Source organism: Oncorhynchus mykiss, chromosome 3 (genome assembly GCF_013265735.2).
Source record: "Oncorhynchus mykiss isolate Arlee chromosome 3, USDA_OmykA_1.1, whole genome shotgun sequence".
Classification (NCBI taxonomy): domain Eukaryota; kingdom Metazoa; phylum Chordata; class Actinopteri; order Salmoniformes; family Salmonidae; genus Oncorhynchus; species Oncorhynchus mykiss.
In genome coordinates, this window is record NC_048567.1 from 19,148,025 (window position 1) to 19,171,616 (window position 23,592).

General features: G+C 44.0%; 1 protein-coding gene across 1 annotated transcript in view; it reads right to left on the reverse strand.

Moving 5' to 3' along the window:
* LOC110511176 (zinc finger protein ZFPM2-like) overlaps window positions 1-23,592 on the reverse strand; it is a 216,857-nt gene that overhangs the window by 82,513 nt on the left and 110,752 nt on the right. Inside the window, exon 4 of the mRNA XM_036971043.1 lies at window positions 11,225-11,349. Coding sequence (XP_036826938.1) covers window positions 11,225-11,349 — 125 coding nt within the window. The remainder of the gene's footprint in view (window positions 1-11,224; window positions 11,350-23,592) is intronic.

A 23,592-nucleotide genomic window follows, 5' to 3' on the forward strand; every position in this document is an offset into this window, starting at 1 on the left:
GTTTCATTCAAATTCACATGTTAATCCATGAAGTGCAAGTTGCAGATACAGAATATAATGTGTAGCCTATGGATCATTATTTGACGTAGGGAAGAAAGAGAACATAGAATGTGTAATGCACGCTTCACTACTTAATAATGACTAGGAGGTACACATCCTGTACACGCACGTCTTCCTACTGTTTGGCTTCGGTCAGAGAAATAACACCGAACGCCTCAGTTCTCGCTATTTGAATTTCCTATTTGAATTCAAATGGGGACTTGTTTGATCTTTGCATGTAACTTAGGGCTCGGCTCCTGGAGCCATGAGAAACTATGTGAGCACATAATAGAGAAGCGACAGCCAGCGATGTGTTCACCTGTATGGTACATTACTGTTCCCCCAGGGTCACTGAACCAGCCAGGTGGCTCATACTCCGGACAGCTCCACGTTAAACACACAGGAATAAACATACGGAGGGGCCATTCTTCAAAGAAGACATGAAGAGACAAAGTCTATCAGCCATTAAGGTCACAAGCTATCCCTCCACACATAAACACAGACCTAGGAGCAGTCAGAAGTTAGTGAAGACAAACAATCACATTCAAGGCAAGATGATGCTTGAATAAAGCCTGGATAAACCTCACTTCCCCTTTAAGGTACAGCCTTGGATTTTAATGCGTTCCTTTGAACTCTTATTTCTTCTCTGTGAAGTCAGAAATCACCATGCAATAAAAAAAGCATCTACGTGGCATTATATTTAAGGAAGCTGTTTTGCACAACCCTCATGGCCATCCCTGAACCGCAGAAAAATCCTTACCTACTGATATTTGCATAATCATTGTATACCTAGGACACAGAAACATAATCATTTGATTGTATACCTAGGACACAGAAACATAATCATTTGATTGTATACCTAGGACACAGAAACATAATCATTTGATTGTATACCTAGGACACAGAAACATAATCATTTGATTGTATACCTAGGACACAGAAACATAATCATTTGATTGTATACCTAGGACACAGAAACATAATCATTTGATTGTATACCTAGGACACAGAAACATAATCATTTGATTGTATACCTAGGACACAGAAACAGTTTGATTCTCGCGTGCACTTTAGAGAAATGAGGGTCTTAATAAATCCCCTTTAAAGACCGGCCATATTTACACTGAGGTAAGTAAATAAGATAAAGATGGTGAACTTGCCCCCACTAAATGTATTAGACGTGAACTCCCTTATCACAGTCTCAGCACGCGGACTGTTAAAAGATGGGGCTCCAGGAGGGGAAATGGTCTTTGTTACCCAATTAGTTTTCTGACGACCCTGTGGTGTAATATTCCTGTTTTGACAGCCTCATAAACACACACACAAACACACACACACACACTGCTATGTGCTGGACCACCAGGCCTGTGAAGCCGACACTGTCCAGGCCTCCTCTCCTCTTGTCTTATCTGGGTTCTTTATCTCAAAGCCTCCGCTGATAGAAGACCCATGTGACCACCGACCAAATCAGCATTCTTCACGGAATACTGTCATTTTCTGCTGTTCATCCATCTGGAGTCATTTGACAGGGTTTTGTCTTTGGGCTTTGGTGGGCCCCGAGCCAGGATAGCAAGGCTGGGGGGCTGGAGTACTGGGGGGCTGGAGGCCGGGACAGGGCGGACTTATCAGAGGCCGGCAGCAGGGATTCACTCTCATTGGAGGAGGTGAAGCAAGCAAAGCCTCCACTGTGTTCCTAAACTCCTCCACCAGCGCAACCAAGAGGAAAGAGAACGCAGCAGCCCAGCCTAGGCCAACACCACGTAGAGACTTAGTCTGCGTCCTAAATGGCACCCTATTCATTCCCTATATAGTGCACTACTTTTCACCAGGGCCCATGTAGTGCACTATATAGGGAGTAAGGTGCATTTTCAGAGTGGGTCTTAGAGTGGCCTGGTTTACGTGTGGGGAGATGTGATGTGGTGGCAGCATGCTATAAATAATGGATGGCATCAGTGGCATGGCATCAAAGAGTCCTGAAAACATCAAGCAGCCTACATGTTATGATGCTTTCTTAAAGATGTCTTTTTTAAGCATTTATTCTTTATTCAGACAGATTAGAAACGGCGGGGGAGACAGATTAACAGGAGACAAAGTGGGAAGACGGGGATTGAACCCCGGTCTCCAGGGTTGCATACATGTACCTACTGTAGACCAGCAGACCATGGGGCCTGCACGTAATGATGCATTCTAGTGGGATGAGAAACATAGTTGTCTAGGACTGAAAGTTCTCCACAATACTGATAACACAGTGATAAGGATGAGGAAGCACTGTAACATGTGTTTTAGGTCATTATAGACGAGACAGAGTGTGTGTGTGTGTGTGTGTGTGTGTGTGTGTGTGTGTGTGTGTGTGTGTGTGTGTTGTGTGTTGTGTGTGTGTGTGTGTGTGTGTGTGTTGACTGCTGAAGCGAATGATGGTCAGTACTCTAAAACTTTAACCAGCACCATAAATAACTTTAGTCCCCACTGTAATGTAGAATACTATCAGGAGTTTGCAAATGGAAACAATCACGGATTATCTGGAGCACTTCTCAGGGAAGTTGTTTCAACATATCACAAGTACTGCCATGACAGAGACAGATGGCAAAGCAGCTGGCACCACTCAACTTCTTTTCACTTTTCTGTTTTCCCTCCAACTACAATGGAGGTCTGTTGTGTATGTTAATGGATATATACTCTTTCGTTTGACATAGACGCTCACATTGACTTTTCTAAGTTACACACTATGACTTTTCTCAAAGGTTTAGGAATGTTAATGAATGTTTCCGCTAGATTGGGTACTTGTTGGGTAATGATGTGTTGTAGACACAGTGTACCGAGACATACAGTTTAGAACGATTTAGATCAAGTTACAATTTCACACATTTCCTTCTTTTACAGGATACAGAATATATCTTGCCGAATGAATCAAATATTCCTGAACGTTCATGTTCATATCAGGTGTTGAATTATGTTTATTGAGCAGGATAAGCATTCTACACCTCTGTACTGCATGTTATACACAGACTGCACAAAACATTAAGAACACCTTCCTAACATTGAGTCGCACCCCCTATTGCCCTCAGAACAGCCTCAATTCATCAGGGCATGGACACAGCAAGGTGTCGAAAGTGTTCCACAGGGATGCTGGCCCATGTTGACTCCAATGCTTGAAACAGTTGTGCCAAGGTAGCTGGATGTCATTTGGGTGGAGGATCATTTTTGATACACACGGGAAACTGTTGAGCATGAAAAACCCAGCATCGATGCAGTTCTTGACACACTCAAACCGGTGCACCTAGCACCTACACCATACCCCGTTCAAAGGCACTTAAATCTTCTGTCTTGTCCATTAACATTCTGAATGACACACATACACAATCCATCTCGATTGTCCCAAGGCTTAAAAATCCATATTTAACCTGTCTCCTCCCCTTCATCTACACTGATTGAAGTGGATTTAATAAGTGACATCAATAAGGGATCATAGCTTTCACCTAGATTCACCTGGTCAGTTTATGTCATGGAAAGAGTTGTTCCTAATGTTTTGTACACTCAGCGTATGTTCTCGTTCTCTCTCTATCTATCTAAATTGGCATATCTATTTGAAGCCTCAACTCAACATAAAAAGCGTCCGTTCTCACTGTAACATTTAGTGTACAGATCCATTCCCTGTATGTATAGTGAGATTGAGTAAACTATGTAGCCATCACAGCAGGGCTGCAAGGCACAAAGCAAGTCAGTGAATTCTGCCTTCCTTATCTGGGGACCAGCCATATCTGTTTGTGGTGATGTAAGGACAGGAGAATGTCAGGTTCACTTGTAGATCAAGTCAACCATGCATTATCTCAAACAGTGGAGCTCAGCCCCTACAGCCCCAACCCCAGTTGCACTGAGCAGCACTGAGCCCTTCACAGCTAATACACCACGGCATGGCGGCATGGCCACAGGATGGATCCCAGCAGAGCACAGAGAGAGGAGCCATAGAAAGGAGCTTAGAAAGACACCAAACAATGGCCCCGGGGCCTGGACACCACCCCCTGACACAGGTCATAACCCTAGTCTCCATTCGACTCACAAGTATGCCTAACCAAGCGTTGTTGTCAGATCTTTGTCATCGAGCTGATGGTTTAGACTGAGAGAGGGATGAATTCAGAGGAATATGTGTTTTCTTTATCAAAATAATGTGGTATAACGTGAACTCTTTAATGTATGTGCTGGTCAATAACAGTGTTGATAGAAATGTGGGGCGCAGTGAATGTCAGAGAGACCGCCAGATAATTACCATTTTACCCATCTAAAGAGACCCCAGTCTTAATATTGGTTTAAGCCCAAGAAATAATTGATGCATGCAATCACAAATTGGTTCCCAGCCTAAAATTTAGGGCCATTATTTCATTAGATGGAGCCACATTCTTTATGCCAAAATTATTTGTGTGTCCAACAGAGAAATTCAAATCCGGTTAGTGCAGATAATTGTCTGGTTTTACCAACCACATCCAAGAGGGTATTACTTTCAGACAGAAAGGATAGGTCGACTTTATATACAAAATACAAGAAATCAAATACATTGTTGTCTTTTGGTTACTTCTTAGTGTGCTGTATGGTGCTGTGGCAGTCAGTGTGTTGCCAGTAAGCAGTAGCAGAGAGGTGGTGTACTGTAACTACTATCTCATGGGGTGTCTTCTTGCATATGCAATTGGATGTTATACCGTAAATAATTGCCTGGGCATGTGCCAGTGTGATGATGATGATGATGAGTTGTTTGCTTGCATGTGTGTGCATGCTTACGTGTGAGTGTGTGAATGCGTTTGTATGCGCGCGAGTACGTGTGTGCATGCTTATGTGTGAGTGTGAGTATGCGTATGCATGCGAGTACATGTGTGTGGGCGCACACCCGCATGCGCGCGGACCTCTGTGTGCGCGTCTGCCCCATCCGTACTCCACTCTCAAGTCCCACTGATTCTCCTTTCCAGCCATGTTGAATCCTCTTTCCTTATCAGGCTCGCCCAGGCCTGCATCAGGCTCTCCTTGCTATGACAGAGGCTACAACAATAGGCCTGCGATACCGCTGCTTAGCGCTGCGTTTCGAAGGGGAAACCTGCCACGGGCGCAGATTAACAACAACACACACACACAAAAAATAGATTGCAGCCTCCAAAACAAAACATTTTTCAGAATGCCTTCTCTTGATTAATGAAGCAATGACAAGAAGAAAAATATAATTTCGGAGCAGAAAAATCCGCGCCACCACTTGTTCAAGTTTAGGGGGTAGCTAACAATAAACATATTGACGGGAGAGGGTGGGAACCGGGAGGAGATAAATGTCTGAGTGATGGCTTGAATCATTTTTCTGCTTTTTTTGGAGCATGGACGGCAGGACCTCATTTCTCACCTTGTTCTAAATGACACTATAAAACCCCTCCTGGGCCAGACAGACACCACCTCTCTCCCAGCTGCAAATTAGGACAGTATCTTGTCATTTCCCCTTTTGTCTCCACTCTCTAGGTAAGACTCACTGTTCACAACCAAAAGGAGAGTCTCCTCTTCTCAGAAAACACACATAATACTACAGACGATAAAGAATACTGTAGCAGCTAGCCTCAATCACATGGTTGCAGTATATAATACACATATTTCTGACAAAATTCATGACAGAAATGTAGAACTTATTTTGAAGAACTGTGAAACTAAAACAATGTCTTAATATCTTAATGTGAACACAAACATTTTTAAGAACATGACACAGTGTTCGTCCCCGGCCTTTGCTTCACATGGGACAACATTTCCACTGCCAGCTGCTTCCCTGATGTGGCTTCCTGTCTCTCCACTCAGAAACACATCACACCGGATGATATATCACGGACAATATAGCTTACAATATACAAAAACATTGTCTCTTGTTCTTTTTCCTTTCCTTCTGATATATAAGGCACAACCACAACAAATGTAGTGTTCCCAGGATATGGCCAATAATGATATAAACTCACCTGCCTCCTGTTTTCTGTTGTCTGTTTTAGGGGTTGACCTCAATACGTACACTGCCCTAAATATCTTTGCATCACTACCAACTGAGGGCTAAAGTAAAAAGATCAGCAGTCACTGAAACCAGGCCTTACAATAGACCTTTATAATGAGCATTATGAGCATAGAGCAGGAGGCTCCAGCCTCAGTAACACGCATCTAGAACAGACAGGCCTCCAAATCCGCAGCTTATTATTAGCCTGAATCAATTATCAACACCTAGAGACAGAACCCAGCTAACCATCACACTGGGGCCTACTCTGGCCCAGCCGTGGGCCTTTTTTCACATCCTGTCCCGCTTTGTGTAATTACTACTTTTAAGACACCTGCTACTCAATAGCTTCGACACAGACGTGTCATTTAGCCCCCGATTGCAGACATTTATGTCTCAGTGTCACTATTCATTTGGGTTAATTTGGGAGTGTTGGCTGGTTGGGCCGTGCGTGTTTGGGTTTGGCTGGCTGAATGTGCTTGTCGCTCACCTGCTTGTGTGGAGGGGCTGGCTGGTGTAATTGGAGCTTAATAGTCTGATTGATCAGGGGAAGAAGTGAGAGAAGTGAAGGATGAGGCTGAGCGCTGGCAGCTCCATCAGTCAGAGAGGAGAAGAGAGAGAGAAAAACAGGGTACTGACAAGCTGGGGTTGCAGCTTTGGACAGCTCACTTTCTATCTCTGTCTGGGCTCTCGCTCAATGGTCTCTCATTCTCTCTCTGGGCCCTCTCCCTCTCCCTCTCTCTCTCTCTCATCTATCTCCCTTCTCTGGGCCCTGTGCCTCTCCCTCCCTCTATCTCTCTGGGCCCTCTGCCTCTCTCTCTGGGCCCTCTCCCTCTCTCTTGTCTCTCTCCCTCTATCTCTCTTCTCTGGGCCCTGTGCCTATCCCTATCTCTTGTCACTCTCCCTCTATCTCTCTGGGCCCTCTCCCTCCCTCTCTCTCTCTGTGCCCTCTCCCTCTCCTTCACACACTACACAATACTCCAACACTAGGCAGTTACTTTGTTTAGACTTCAGTCCCTGTGTCCTTCTGGGATAAATCATTTACTGAGAGAACATTCTATTTCTATGGTTGATACAACACACCGAGAACCTAAAATCAGTTCAATGTATTCCATCATTAAAGTACCACTTATATTTCTTTCTTTGAAGACAATATCAACTAGGAAAAAGGGGGGGACATTTAGACCTAGTGTGATCATCTAACACCGATAAAGCATGAAGAACAACTTTGGTTGGAGTGTCTAACCAGAGGTGTGTGTGTGTTAACAAGTTCCTATAGCAGCAGCAGGCTGTGTGTGGATAGCTACAGTACCTCACAACAAACCCAGCACCCCTGCGGCCTGGGGCTGCTGCCACAGCCTTCCATCAGCTGTGAAATCTGCTTTCCTCTTTGATAAAGGCTGGAGATGTGACCCTATCTCTGTCCTACAGATGTCTAGATTACCTGTCATGCTCTTCCCCCCTGTTTTTCCTCTCTCACTTTCCTCTTGTCTGTTAGTCCCGCCTTGACAACTGTAATGCACCACTATTTCCCCCAGCATCATCCATCACTCCCTAGCCATAGAGACCCAGAGTAGACCCATAGAGACCCACAGCAGACCCACAGTATACCCATAGAGAGCCACAGCAGACCCACAGTAGACCCATAGAGAGCCACAGCAGACCCACAGTATACCCATAGAGACCCACAGCAGACCCATAGAGACCCACAGCAGACCCACAGTAGACCCATAGAGAGCCACAGCAGACCCACAGTAGACCCATAGAGACCCACAGCAGACCCACAGTAGACCCATAGAGACCCAGAGTAGACCCATAGAGACCCACAGCATACCCACAGTAGACCCATAGAGAGCCACAGCAGACCCACAGTAGACCCATAGAGAGCCACAGCAGACCCACAGTATACCCATAGAGACCCACAGCAGACCCACAGTATACCCATAGAGAGCCACAGCAGACCCACAGCAGACCCACAGTAGACCCATAGAGAGCCACAGCAGACCCACAGTAGACCCATAGAGAGCCACAGCAGACCCACAGTATACCCATAGAGACCCACAGCAGACCCACAGTATACCCATAGAGAGCCACAGCAGACCCACAGCAGACCCACAGTAGACCCATAGAGAGCCACAGCAGACCCACAGTATACCCATAGAGACCCCTAGAGACCCACAGCAGACCCACAGTAGACCCATAGAGAGCCACAGCAGACCCACAGTAGACCCATACAGACCCACAGCAGACCCATAGAGACCCACAGGAGACCCATAGAGACCCACAGCAGACCCACAGTAGACCCATAGAGACCCACAGTAGTCCCATAGAGAGCCACAGCAGACCCATAGAAACCCACAGTAGAGACTAACAGTGGATCCACAGAGAGACACAGTAAACCCACAGTAGACCCATAGAGACCCATAGAGAGCCACAGTAGACCCATAGAGACCCACAGCAGACCCACAGTAGACCCATAGAAACTAACCTTGCCTGAGACCTGAAAAATCGCATTAGCTCCTCCATCTTAAATGCTAAGCTTTAGCTCAACGAGCTAACACAGTTTGCATGCAGTTAACACTCGTCCCCTCTGACTCCTGAACACTACACTCCTCATTGGTGTAATCATCAGACTCACAACTGGCCACCCCTGACAATCTCTGCTACTACTATAATGGACAGCACTACAAGTGCAAGCTTTATGGAATAATCACAATGAATTTCTGCATCATGGGACTTTTTCAAGTGGTGAGACCGCATGACACACAGTACTAGCTAACTTTGAATGTATGCTACAATCATGGAAGACTAGATACAGAAGTCTGCGAGTGACGTGTCTGAAAGACCCCTTTCGATTCCATCGAGGGCATATCAATATCACACAAGAAGGTCACGTGTTTCCAGCTTGGATTTCAAAGTGTGAGAGAGAAAGACAGGTGACGTTAATGCCTGAGAGCTGCCATGCCATTGGGTAATTCACTCACCTCTGTGGTTTCACAATCTAACACAGAGAGAAGAGATTTAATAGTCCCTAGAGGTCATACTTCTTGAGAATGACTGAGAGCCCCTCTTGGGTGAATGAAGTAGAGACCCATGAAACAATCAGGGTTTATTTCTACCTTCAAATGCTTTATACTGCCTTCCTGACCCTGTAGAGGAACACAAGGCTGGTCTGACATGCATCCAAACTACACAGCTTTCTCTTTTCTTTCTCCCTCACATTGCTCTTTTCTCTTAGTCCCTATTTTATTTCACCTCGTAAGGCTTTCTCTGGTTGGGTGAGACTTTAGAGCTGGTTTCTGTCTTTAAATGGCAGTATGTCGTTAAGACGCAGAATACAACTAAGTCCCTTTCCTCCTTCACTAGAAAACAAGAGCTAAAATACCTTTCTGGGTTAGTTGCCAATGTTTTTTTTTTTACAGTACTACTGTATATATACTCCAGCAAAACTCCTTAACGACCAGGTGGTTGGTAAATTAAGCCGTGCAGTGTAAGATGAGTCACTGATGGAAATAGGAGGGAATTGATTGCCAGCTTTCTTGTTTATCTATAGGTACGGCAAATATGAAATATGTTCGTATCACAGTAAAACAGGCAGCTCAATAAAACCAAAATAAGTTACTCGAATTCAGCTTTAATGAGGTATTGTGAGAAGCTGCTAACAGCCAGCAGCTCATTTGAGAGATGACTGAGACTAAGAGAAGAGAGAGGAGGGCAAGCAGCGAAGCATAGCTTATGTACCCATGAGAATAGACACACACAGGAGATATCCTTAAAGGCAATATGCCAGAGAGCTCTTCCTCTACCTTTAATTGAGAGAAGATGTTCAATTCTTTGTAACCCCTCCACAAGCCATTACAGGTGAAGCCTAGCACCTGGCTCAGTTAGACGCCTGAAGATAGGAGGATCTCAGGGAAGGATTCAGGCGAAGGCAGAGGGCTGTAACTATCAACCTACAACATTACAATATTGTCCAACAGCTCAGTCTCTTAGAATGTGTACAGTTTAAAATGTATTTAGTTACTACATCTTAACTTCATGTTTATGAAGTATACAAATGTAGGAAACCTTTAGTACAAATACTCTGATAACTGCATCTCAACCATATGAGGATGCACTTGTTCACTCTGAGGGCAATAGACTGTCACATTGGCTACCCACCTTTCATGTAAATTCATGCAAAAATGGAAGAGAACTATATTTGCATGTCATGCACAGTAGTGGCTTGAGGTGCTCATCCTTAGAATCACTCTTTGCTTGAGGATAACAGGCCTGGACCCGAAAAGAGTCCATATTTCATGGTTAGATGAAATATTTAAAGCCATTGATGACTTTAGAACCGTGAGGGGAGCTTAGAAAACAGTCAGAAACAGCTCAGAGAATGATTTAATAAAGTTATAGGGTTAAAGAAATCCACAAGAACGGGCAGGGCCTCTGAGTCTAAAATCCTAGTGGACTTTTCCTTATGTTTCTTAACAGGATGAATATGAGATTGGTTACAATTTTTAATAAGAATTTTCTTAATTAATCCAAATGCAAAATGAAATATCAAAACCCTGGAGGACTCGTCGTTTCACCAGAGCACCAGGTCAACATATTTTCCAGACGTTAAAGAGGAACTTCACTGAGATGTCTTAAGACAAGCGAGGCCAGCTGATTGGTGTAAAGCTGGGGTGAGAATAGTAACATCCAATATAATGGATCGTTAGTTCATTGAATCGAGGGTCTGGACTTGACTAAAAAAATTCATCAATTAAAGTGTTTAGTCGTAAAGTATGCAGATTAAATGGTTGAAATGAATGCACACCAAAGCCTTTTGTGAGGCCCAATTTGATCCCTGAAAAGTCAACTCTGTGGGTCTGACTCTGTCATGGGAATTGGTTCCCTCCTCCTTCCAGTAGAATAGGCTTTACCCACCCACTCTCACTGTATTGTATTGGTGGAAGGAACTTGCTAGTAGCCTGGCGGGCAAAGCCTCTAGGAACGACAGATGACTGGTGAACTAAACATACTAACTTTTTTAGCAAAGTGAAGGTTAGGTTATGGACCAAAGTCTTGGGAAAATGAGTGACAGATAATTTGATGATATTCTCTGTTTTTTTTCTTCATGTTCCCAGAGCAGCCCCAGTAACAATGTGACTCTGACAGAATAAGTGGAAGAAAGAGACAGACATTAAAAGCATGACCTACCATGCCGCTGCCATCGATGTTCATCTCGATCTTCCCATTGAAAGGTCCCCACGTGGTTCCCACAGGGAGCTGCTGGCGGCTGTGGATCCGACGCTCCCCATCCTTGTGGAACGCATCCAGCTCTCCTATAAAACACCAAGCATCGAAACGGTCATCATATCATAAAACACCAAGAATCTCAAAACAGTCATCATGTCATAAAACACCAAGAATCTCAAAACAGTCAGCCAAATCCTCCAGTTCCCTAGAAAACACAGTCATTTGTAGAATTTGTCCTTAAATAAGATCATTGCAAAAGTGCTCCTCTTTCTTTTTCTGTGATAGGCATCTTGCGAAGTGTCCTGCTATTTTATTTTTATTTTTTATACATACATCTCATTTTTACAATGGACAAATAATAATATCCATAAAAAATGTTGTATTGTTACATGCCCAAGATAGGAGCAGTGAAATGTGTTGTTTTACAGGGTCAGCCATAGTAGTACAGGACCCCTGGAGCAAATGATGGTTAAGTGCCTTGCTCAAGGGCACATTGAGAGATTACTATTTATTTCCCCCATGCATATTTCCTCATGTCCATAAAACAGTAACCAGTGCAGGTTAAGCCATCTGCTTATAAAGCCAAAATAATGAATCCATCATCATCATCATCAGTTGGAGGGTTTCAAATCAAAACAAATCAAAACAACAGGCCGGTAACTTTGCCTGAAAGGTGTCTTCTCTAGAGATAATCTCTGTGAGACATCGCAGGGCCAGGCTCAGTGACTGGCAGGCAGCGAGAGAGGCAGCGAATTGATCCAGGAAGAAGCTAGGCCCCTTGTTAGTGCTGTGCACAGCTACACTTAATGAACTGTGTAACAGGATAGCACTGTTAGCGCAGCTAGCTAAAACACCCCCGCTATCTTATCTCTTAGATTCAGTGTACTTTTTTGGGACAGTGATTAATAAAATAGTTATGATAATTGGGGCCGTAGCGTGGTCACCGCTGGGTTTCTGGGGGAGAGGAAAGTCATGCAGGCCTCTCAAGTGCACATTTCCCCCTCAAGCGCTATCTGCTCTATCTTCCTGTGAACGTCTACTCTCCCTCTGACTGAAGCCAAGTGTTATGATTGTCTTCAGCACTCTAACTTATCACCCTTTTATTGAGGCACATTTTCACATAATGTTCCCACCTTTGTTACTGTAAAGTGAATGTAATATACAGTACGGCACAATCTAAACAGACTCAGAAGGTATTCATGTATTTCTCATTGTTGATACATTCTTACTGTAGTTACCGCACATGTATGAACCATACATTTAGTTTGCAACACTTATTTGAACCTAGATGTGCACTGATGTTGTTGCTAATCAGTATTCTGGGCATGTATTCCATGCATGTTGAGTGAAGTGAAATGATCACTGAACTTTATAATAACACTCCTGTGATATAATGACCTATTCAGACGAGGTCTATACTGTAAATATCAGCCTTGTATCTGTGACACGCTATTGTGTCAGTCTGTTTGTATGGAAATGCTTTCATCTAATGTGCTCCTTCTCATGCATAAACAACATTGGGTGACGGGTGGCTACGCTAACAATAGGCTACGTTGTTGTTGTTTCCTAAAGATCACACACACCTGGGTCAAATCACACCCTGGAGTCAGGAAGAGTTCTCTTCAGAAATACTTCATTTTCTTTTGATGCCATCAGCTACACCCTCCGCTATAAAATACACCTGCATTTCAAGAACATTACAGCCCGAACAATTACTTGATGTTGGATAAATGTACAAATTTATGCCGAAACTAGAGTAATATTCTCATTTCAATACTGTAAACGTTCCTTTTTGTATGATACCAATGACAGCACTGCCTACTGTATGTCCAGACAACTTTATTTTGTGGAAGAATTAACTGGGATGATTATCTCTCTCCTCCTCCTCCTCTCTGTCTGTTGCCCACTGCGTTACTGACGGTGTGGTGGAAGGTGGCTAAGCTCATTAAGAGAGAAATGATTAAACATTGGAGCACAGCTGGCCACCATCAGAGGCAGCAGGCTCCCTCAGTGCGATGCAAGGGAGAAGGAGCGCATGCAGCCACCGCTTGATGCATTCTGTCTGTCCTCTGATAAGAGCGAGGCCCTTAACCACTTGGATGCTAGGTCCTGTTTAGCCCTGTTGACACAACGACCGCTAGCTACAGCCATCCCCAGCGGGCGGGTAGTCTCTCAAGTCAATTCAATTCAAGGGGCTTTATTGGCATGGGAATAGATAGATAATATACACAAGTGAAATAAACAATAAAAATGAACAGTAAACATTATACTCACAGATGTTCCAAAAAAAATAAAGACATTACAAATGTCATATTATGTAACAGTGTTGTAACGATGTACAAGTGGTTAAAGTATTCTCTCTCTGTCTCATTTCCTCCCCCTCTCTCTGGTTGGTACGAGATGGGGGGATGGTAGTAGGTGTGTCAGATAGAAGGGAGAGGGGGGTACAATTCAATTGGAGGTTTGAGGTCCTCATACACTGTCTGTGTGCCAGTTGTTTGTGACCCGTACCAAATGTTGCCTGAGGACCTTGGCTTCCAGCTGGTGTGTGACATCTGTTGCAGATACAATCCTCCGACCTCAACAAAAATACCAGCTGAAAAATAATAAGCCTTCATACTTTATCTCTCCATTTGCCACCAGCATTTAGGAGTCCACTATCTATAGAAAACAAATATATAGACATGCATTATGATAATAGACAACTGGTTTTATCTAAATGGGGTCTGTAGACAATCTATACTCCCTGATATCTATGTTATTTTGGATGGTCAAAGCGAAGAAGCCTCCTTTGGGAAATCTTTAGCCCAGACAAAATGACCACTGTTTATCAAACTTTCCCTCTCTGAGGTACTGAGACTACAACTCAAGTGTCAAAACTCTCACCTTCCCACTCTGCTCATTTCCTTAATAAATCTTAAAGACAAAGTAAAAAAGAAACACTCACTGTATTGAACCCTTTCTCACAAATCAAAGACAAGGCCTGAAGAAAGAGTGGCCTTCAGTGAGCTCCAGTACAGGGGGCTCTGACAAACCCTACCCGCTCTGTCCCCCTCAACGCCGCTCAACACCCAATAGTGAAATGCCACAGTTCTTGGCAAGAGGCAACTGATGATGTGACTAAAGAGTCGCCCCCCCCCCCCCCCCCCCCCCCCCCCCCCCCCCCCTCGATAAGATCATCATCTGTCGCTAGACTCTGGGGTCTGTTCCTGCTCTCTCTGGTCTCCACTGAAACTTGGCAGCCCAATGAATGTCCCTTTGTGTGTGGAGAGATCCTCCTCAGATAGCACCCAAGATGCTCCACGCTGGCATCTGTTTGTTTTGCTGTTATGCGGACAGAGGGACAGAGAGAAAGAGGAATAGGGAACCTCATCATCTCTCTCTGCGTCTCTCTTCACTGGCATAGCTCGGAATGCTAATGAGCAGTGTCTCAGTGGCAGGGTGCCATCTTGGTGTGATTTAAAGAATAGATGGTGGAGGGGTGGGAGAGAGGGAGAGCGAGACAGACACCCCAAACCTGAACCCATCACCTCTTTTTAATTCCACTATTAGATCTCCAATAACATGACCTGTTATTTAAAATGAAGAACATTTGCCCTCACCTCCATTCAAGTGGTATCTATATAGGTACAGTCCACATACAGTAACACCGTAGTTCGATCCGTGTGAGCCAGTGAAGTATGTTCTGAATGGTGGGTGCAGTAGGTTCAGTAGTAAACAATCACTCAACCATAGTATCCCTTTCTATGTGGCAATATGGCATTCAAGGGACTCAGAATGTTACCACAGAAATGTTACCACAAAATCTCAATGTATAAATGTTTGAACACTGGTGGATTCCTAGTGGATGATGATGGCTAGACTTTGTATTCAAATATTCTTCCATATAATAATGTACTCCACATCTCCTGGTGTGGAACTTCATCCAATTTGGATTTAAGTTAATATCATTTCTCTACAGTGAGGGTCATAAATGACAAATGACAGTGTTAGGTGGCTGCAGATTAACAGTGTAGCGATTTAAAACATGAATATTAGTTCAGTGACCAACTAAAAACGAAGACTTATGTTGGTTGTCTATACATATTCTAGTTATATGAATTTATACCTAAATCATATTTCCATGGTTAAATATTTTTTCAACTAATAAAACCACTTTCCTATTATCTCTTGAATGTAACAAATGGAAACAAATACAATCCAATGTAATATTTTTCACTTAAAAACAACATTTCACTGGATATTCACTGGATATTCACTGGATATCATAAAATGGTAACAATTGAAACCATGTGAATCTATGTAGAGAGGTGTACAGTAGAGTAAGAGACTGCTGTGACAACGTTCAATAATAACCCCATGTCTGTCGGTTCAGCTATCACAACCATCGCTATTGATGGAACAGGTTATAGAAGTGCCAAATGGGATACAAATGAATATACCACATGGAGCATATAGAGGGTGAAATGGAACGTACAGTATCTCTCCACAAAAGGTGCTACATCTCTAAAGGAGCAGAGATGTGATATGACATGTTACAGCTGAAGGAGAAATGCCAGCGCGCCTTGATAAGAGAGCGATGAACTTTCCTCCCCTTCCCCTAAACCTCCATTATCAAGTCCAAGAGAACAAAATGCATCATTTATAACCCAGAGCAGCACTATTATCTCTGGGCAAGACACTTGTTTTAAAACACAGATAGACCTCTCCCTCCTCCTCCTCCTCCTCCTCCTCCTCCTCCTCCTCCTCCTCCTCCTCCTCCTCCCTCCTCCTCCTCCTCCCCCTCCTCCTCCTCCTCCTCCTCCTCCTCCTCCACCTCTTCCCCCTCCTCCTCCTCCTCCTCCTCCCCCCTCTCCCAGACGAGAACCCCCTGCTTGTTTGGCTCACACCCTTCTTTTGAGCAGCGGGAGGGAGGGGAAACTTGACCATTTTGGGAGAGCAAGTTTCCTAGACAACCGCATGTGCTAGGCTAAGACGAAGGGGTGCAGGGAAAGGGTTGTCCCCTATAGGTCAGCCTTGTTTTGATGACACTCCTATAGGTCAGCCTTGTTTTGAGGACACTCCTATAGGTCAGCCTTGTTTTGAGGACACTCCTATAGGTCAGCCTTGTTTTGAGGACACTCCTATAGGTCAGCCTTGTTTTGAGGACACTGCTATAGGTCAGCCTTGTTTTGAGGACACTGCTATAGGTCAGCCTTGTTTTGAGGACAGAGCCAATAGGTCAGCCTTGTTTTGAGGACACTCCTATAGGTCAGCCTTGTTTTGAGGACACTGCTATAGGTCAGGTTTGTTTTGAGGACACTCCTATAGGTCAGGTTTGTTTAGAGGACACTCCTATAGGTCAGGTTTGTTTTGAGGACACTCCTATAGGTCAGGTTTGTTTTGAGGCCCACAAGACAGGCAAGGCTTTGTTGGGGAAAAAGTTAAACAGGCCATAGAGATTAGGGTATTTTAGCCATAGATATAGTCTGTGATTTTAGCCCTGACACAAAGGAGAGGACCAGGGTATAACCCCTTCCATTGATTCTGGCAGGTTGAGACTATAATATATTGTTGCTGTTTAGATCCCATTTAATCACAAGAGGGAAATCAGAGAACTGTAATACGAACAGGAAGTACATCTACTGAGAACTCTGATGTATATAATTGACGTAAACACTGAGGCGGTATGCTATCATTGAACTATTGGAATATGCCAGTTGTCAAGTTCTCAGTTTGATCAAAAGCCTGGTGAAGTTAGCAGTAAGCATACAGACAACAATCTCCAACACATCCATCTTATACAAGTGCCACACTGTCTATTGATAGCTGGTAAAACAAGGCAGGAAAACTTAAAAGGATGAAAGTCTCCTCACACAGATATCTCAAACAACATCTAGAGGACGCCACATTTTTTTTGTTGTTGATTTGATTATTTTACATGTTGAGAAGCATCAGAAGGATATCACTCCTATTTAGCCTGTCAGGTGGACTGAATAATTGTTTATATTCGATTCTATATGTTTATAAGTTAAGCATTCACATACCTCTATGACCGGTTGGATGCCTGCTAAAACACAAAAGCTTTACAGAATTTTATGAACAAAACTAGTGAAGTTTAGAACACGTGCTTTCATTAAAATATATATATATATTCATACAAAATCAGTTCTAAGAGGGGAAAATACATTTCTGAAAATAAATCAAGCAAACAAGGCTATAGTAGCAAACATATTTACAGTAGTAACTGTTACCTATGGGATTGAATTTAACACTTCAGTTACAGACTGGAGTATTTCAAAGAGCTCCTGAAACCTCTTCTCCAAGTCAATTACCAGATTTCAAACTTTCTGTAAACAGGAATTCTGTTTTTCCTGGGTGACCTAGTTGTCTTTTGTGAGTAGGTTTTAGCCGGAGCAGTTTGACAGTCAACAGATAAGATGGATTAAGCTTTTTTTTCATCCAGTTTTGATGTGAACAGCGTAAAAGCGGGTTAAATCATCCAGTTTCAGGAGTATTTTTAAATGCCTGGAGATAGGGTGATAAAGAGGATAAACCTAAGACTTGGGCTGGGAAGGTCAAGGTGGCGGTTTTAGAGAGCAACTACCCGCTGATGAGGCCAGCTCCCTGTCTCTCTCAGAGCAGACTGGGTATAGCAGCCAAGCCCACCGCTCATCACCGCCAGAAAATATACGTGACAAGTGAATCCACCAAGCCCACTACGGGCGGCATCAAAGAGCCATGCACCTACTGTCAGTGTGTGTGTGTGTGTGTGTGTGTTTGTGTGTGTGTGTGTATGTGTGTGTGTGTGTGTGTGTGTGTGTATGTGTGTGTATGTGTGTGTGTATGTGTGTGTGTGTATGTGTATGTGTGTGTATGTGTGTGTGTATGTGTGTGTGTATGTATGTGTGTATGTGTGTGTGTGTGTGTGTGTTTGTGTGTGTGTGTGTGTGTGTGTGTGTGTGTGTGTGTGTGTATGTGTGTGTGTGTGTATGTGTATGTGTGTGTATGTGTGTGTGTATGTGTGTGTGTATGTATGTGTGTATGTGTGTGTGTGTGTGTGTGTGTGTGTGTGTGTGTGTGTGTGTGTGTGTGTGTGTGTGTGTGTGTGTGTGTGTATGTGTGTGTGTATGTGTGTGTATGTGTGTATGTGTGTGTGTGTGTGTGTGTGTGTGTGTGTTTGCATGTGTGTTTTCAGGGGAAATGGGAGTATAGGTGATGAATAGTACATGAGGTCTATATAGTATAGAGATGATCCTCTGTAGTTCACGGCATCACTGAGTTGAAGTGATGGTTAAGGTGAGTGAGCATCACAGGTTTTAAAATCACCCGACTCGCTTTCTGATTTATCCAGTCTCTAAATGATTTACATCAGACATACTGTACTGTACTGTAGGATCTATTACCATAAAATGACTCCTGGCAGAAGGACGTATGGAACAGAAAGGAAAAGAAAAATGGATACAACACGTCAGATAATTCATAAAAGGAATTCAATACAAGAAATAAAACAAATAACAAGAAATTAAACAAATAATAGAACATAAATCATATTTTACGAGGCAATTATACACTGTAACAGTAACTGCATCTTTTAATTACAGTAATAGTGCAGTTTGTTCAATTTAAAGTGAAATAAATACATACTGCACATATGCACCGTTTGAAAATACAGTGTGGTGATTGAAGACTGTCGAATTCTCTCCAACCTGACTTCAGACATGCTCAGTGGACAGAGGAAGTGACTGCCACAGTCATGTGATCCGCTCTAGCCAATCCTGAATCACATGTACATTTTAAGTCACATGGTGGTGGAAAGACTATTGAGAATAGAAGTTACCCCAAATAACAACACATCTAATTGACAAATTAGACAAAATACACACTACTCACTTCCATGACATGCTATAACATAACACCCCCGTTCAGATGGGAGACAGGTGAAGTTCGGTACGTTGGAGACATTAGGGACATATTTAGCAACATTTTGTGGATGGCTTTTCCCCCACTGCTTCCCATGTCAGTGACAGGGGAGAGTAATCCTATACACAGACTGCTATTGTGAAATGAGAAACTAGCCTCCTTCACTGCCAGAGACCAGATGCACCTCTCTCTCTATCCTAATCTGTAAACGACTTAAAGGAGCCTTATCTCCGGGCTCTTCTGCTTCATTTCATGCTTGATTTACTTTAATTTGTCTGATAGGGCACGAGGATTTGGAAATGGCCCATCTTTCGGCGGAAAATGTTCTGACTTTTCTCCGGCATTGTCATGTGGAGGTTTTTGACTTTTTGACTCTCTCTCTCTCTCTCTCTCTCTCTCTCTCTCTCTCTCTCTCTCTCTCTCTCTCTCTCTCTCTCTCTCTCTCTCTCTCTCTCTCTCTCTCTCTCTCTCTCTCTCTCTCTCTCTCTCTCTCTCTCTCTCTCTCTCTCTCTCTCTCTCTCTCTCTCTCTCTCTCTCTCTCTCTCTCTCTCTCTCTCTCTCTCTCTCTCTCTCTCTCTCTCTCTCTCTCTCTCTCTCTCTCTCTCTCTCTCTCTCTCTCTCTCTCTCTCTCTCTCTCTCTCTCTCTCTCTCTCTCTCTCTCTCTCTCTCTCTCTCTCTCTCTCTCTCTCTCTCTCCAGTGCAGCAGTCTGTTTGAGTGCATTTAGTATCGAGCTAACACAGCAGAAACAGACGTTTTTTCCTTTTCCATGTGGTGGTGGTGTGGTGTGATGATTTTGTGATGGGCAACATCGACACTGGAGTCTTGTTTGCCTTTCAGATTCTCATTGTGCACGGTGCAGCCGAGTGCTTCAAACCACAAAGATCTTATGTTTAAGTTAAGAGGCGGCTGGCTCTCCAGTTTAGCAAGTGGGTGAGCGGCTGGCACTGATAAAGTTGCTCCACATTGGAGGAGCCGGGGACGAGGACAAGCAACATGTCTACAGTCAGATGGCTGGCTGACGGAGCTCTTTTCTGGTGGCCCACTGACTGACTGACTGACTCAAGTGTTTGCATGGCTCTGGCTCCTCACATCACATCACCAGGGTTTCTCTGGGTTGTTAACGAATGGCAGCTGATCAGTGAGCTGTGATTAGGACAAGTATATCTCTCCACAGATTCTCAATCATCTCCATTCTCCTTCCAATGAGCCAAGCTAAGAACCAACACTCAAATTAGTATTCAGTATAATGCAGTATAATCATAACTGTAATACGGAGGTAGTGGGGTTTAAGCTGTAGCCTGTCATTTGTTTCCATTCTTTCCAATAAATAGGTAACTAAGACAACTTTAAATGAGTCACAACTAACATACAGTATTCAGCCTCTCCCACTCTGACATGCAGTGTTACTGGCCCTCCCTCAAGACAATGGCACAAACAAGTGAGAAACCACACACACACACACACACACACACACACACACACACACACACACACACACACACACACACAGAGGAAAAAGCGAGGAGAACATTGAAATTCATCCCACAGCCGGAATTGACTTAACTGCGGGTCTGTGCACGGTGATAAACGGAGTGATGATCCGGCAACACGTCTTTATCCAAGCTTTGCTTTAATTAACGCCAGCTTGTTTGTTGAAAAGATGATTAATATGCCAATGAAAATTGCATAATTGAATACCACAACACTCACAATCAGGAAGGAACATGCGGTTTTTTATTAACTTTTTATTATCATTATTATTACTATTATTTGGTATTTTAATTCAGTTGACAACCAGTGCCCGCCCCCCCAACTTCACACAAAACAAAGCTGGAATTGGCGTGACCAGGAGGCCAAGTCGGACACAGCTGTTCATCACCACACACACTGTCTGAGAGGCAGGGCCACTGCTCTGATATCAATACCTTGTGTGTGTGTGTGTGTGTGTGTGTGTGTGTGTGTGTGTGTGTGTGTGTGTGTGTGTGTGTGTGTGTGAGAGAGTGAGAGAGAGAGGGAGAGGGAGAGGGTGAAGCTTAAGATTTACATTCCTACAGCCAAACCATATGCATTGATGACTTGAGGTGCTCTGTTTTCAAACTGAATTTAAACAAAAAGTTACCATAAATAGCGCAAATATATGTACATAAAATATGACCCAGAGCAGCTACTCAGTAAGATTCTGTTGAACTCTCAATGAATCAAGGAGGAGCAGCACTGAGAAAGACAGACAAATACAGTTTATATATTTACAGCAAAATGAAATCCTATGGAGTGCAGAGGGATTCAACTTCCTGTAAGTTTCAGTTGAGTAACTCATAGTCGAACATCCTCTCAAATAACTTGCACGAAACATCTCTATGCACATTTTAAATACACAAATCACATATTCACCCGATTAAGTGATACTTCTCCAAATAAGTGGAAGACTCAGAGGGTGTAATCATTGCAGAACAAACATATTCAGAGTGTTAAAGAAAGAATGCAGCATTGAGAACTAAGTCCCCCAGGGCAGAATCACTGCCAGAAACTGTGTTCAGCTTCATATTTACCTCAACAGCTTTCATTCTCATTGAATTCTGTCATGAAATAAGAAACACTGAAAATGAAGATGTGATTTTCCAATGATATAGTGATTCTCTTGAAAAATGTGACAATCTGTCATGTACTGTCATGTTGTGTCTTGTCTCTGTCCTTTCCCTTCACCCTGTCTCCCTCTGCTGGTCGTTGTTAGGTTACCTTTTCTCCCCCGCTTTCCCCCAGCTGTTCCTTGTCTCCTCTAACTACCCATTCACCCCGTTTCCCACCTGTTCCCTTTTTCCCTCTGATTAGGTCCCTATATCTCTCTCTGTTTCTGTTCCTGTCCTTGTCGGATTCTTGTTTGTTGTGTTTCATGCCTGAGCCAGACTATCGTCATGTTTGCTGTAACCTTGTCCTGTCCTGTCGGAATCTGCCGGTCTATCTGAGCCTACCTATGTTTGGTTATTAAAGAAGCTCTGTTTAAGTTAGTTCGCTTTTGGGTCCTCATTCACTCACCATAACAGAAGAATCCGACCAAGAATGGACCCAGCGACTTGATCGATCTGTTTTTGGGGAGGAGGCTTCCAGGGCCCTGTCTTCCCTATGTCAAGGCAATCGATCCATAACAGACTACTCTATTGAGTTTCGCACTCTTGCTGTCTCCAGTGGCTGGAACGAGCCGGCCTTGCTCGCTCGTCTTCTGGAGGGTTTCCGCGCAGAGGTAAAGGATGAGATTCTCTCCCGGGAGGTTCCTTCCAGCGTGGATTCCTTGATTGAACTCGCTATTCGCATTGAGCGACGGGTTGATCTTCGTCACCGAGCTCGTGGAAAGGAGCTCGCGCTCTCCATCGCCTCCCTCTCCGCATCACTACCATCTTCCTCTGCCGGCTCGGGTGCTGAGCCCATGCAGCTGGGAGGTATCCGCATCTCGACTAAGGAGAGGGAACGGAGAATCACCAACCGCCTCTGTCTCTATTGCGGTTCCGCTGGTCATTTTGTCACTTCATGTCCAGTAAAAGGCCAGAGCTCGTCAGTAAGCGGAGGGCTACTGGTGAGCGCTACTACTCCTGTCTCTCCTTCAAGATCCTGCACTACCTTGTCGGTCCATCTACGCTGGACCGGTTCGTCAGCTTCCTGCAGTGCCTTAATAGACTCTGGGGCGGAGGGCTGTTTTATGGACGAGACCTGGGCTCGGGAACATGACATTCCTCTCAGACAGTTAAAGGAGCCCACGGCCTTGTTCGCCCTGGATGGTAGTCCTCTCCCCAGGATTCAGCGTGAGACGCTACCTTTAACCCTCACTGTTTCTGGTAATCATAGTGAAACCATTTCTTTTTTAATTTTTCGTTCACCTTTTACACCTGTTGTTTTGGGCCATCCCTGGCTAGTTTGTCATAATCCTTCCATTAATTGGTCTAGTAATTCTATCCTCTCCTGGAACGTCTCTTGTCATGTGAAATGTTTAATGTCTGCTATCCCTCCTGTTTCCTCTGTCTCTTCTTCACAGGAGGAGCCTGGTGATTTGACAGGGGTGCCGGAGGAATATCACGATCTGCGCACGGTGTTCAGTCGGTCCAGGGCCACCTCTCTTCCTCCACACCGGTCGTATGATTGTAGTATTGATCTCCTTCCGGGAACCACCCCCCCCCGGGGTAGACTATACTCTCTGTCGGCTCCCGAACGTAAGGCTCTCGAAGATTATTTGTCTGTAGCTCTTGACGCCGGTACCATAGTCCCCTCCTCCTCTCCCGCCGGAGCGGGGTTTTTTTTTTGTCAAGAAGAAGGACGGGTCTCTGCGCCCCTGCATAGATTATCGAGGGCTGAATGACATAACAGTGAAGAATCGTTATCCGCTTCCTCTTATGTCTTCAGCCTTCGAGATCCTGCAGGGAGCCAGGTTTTTCACTAA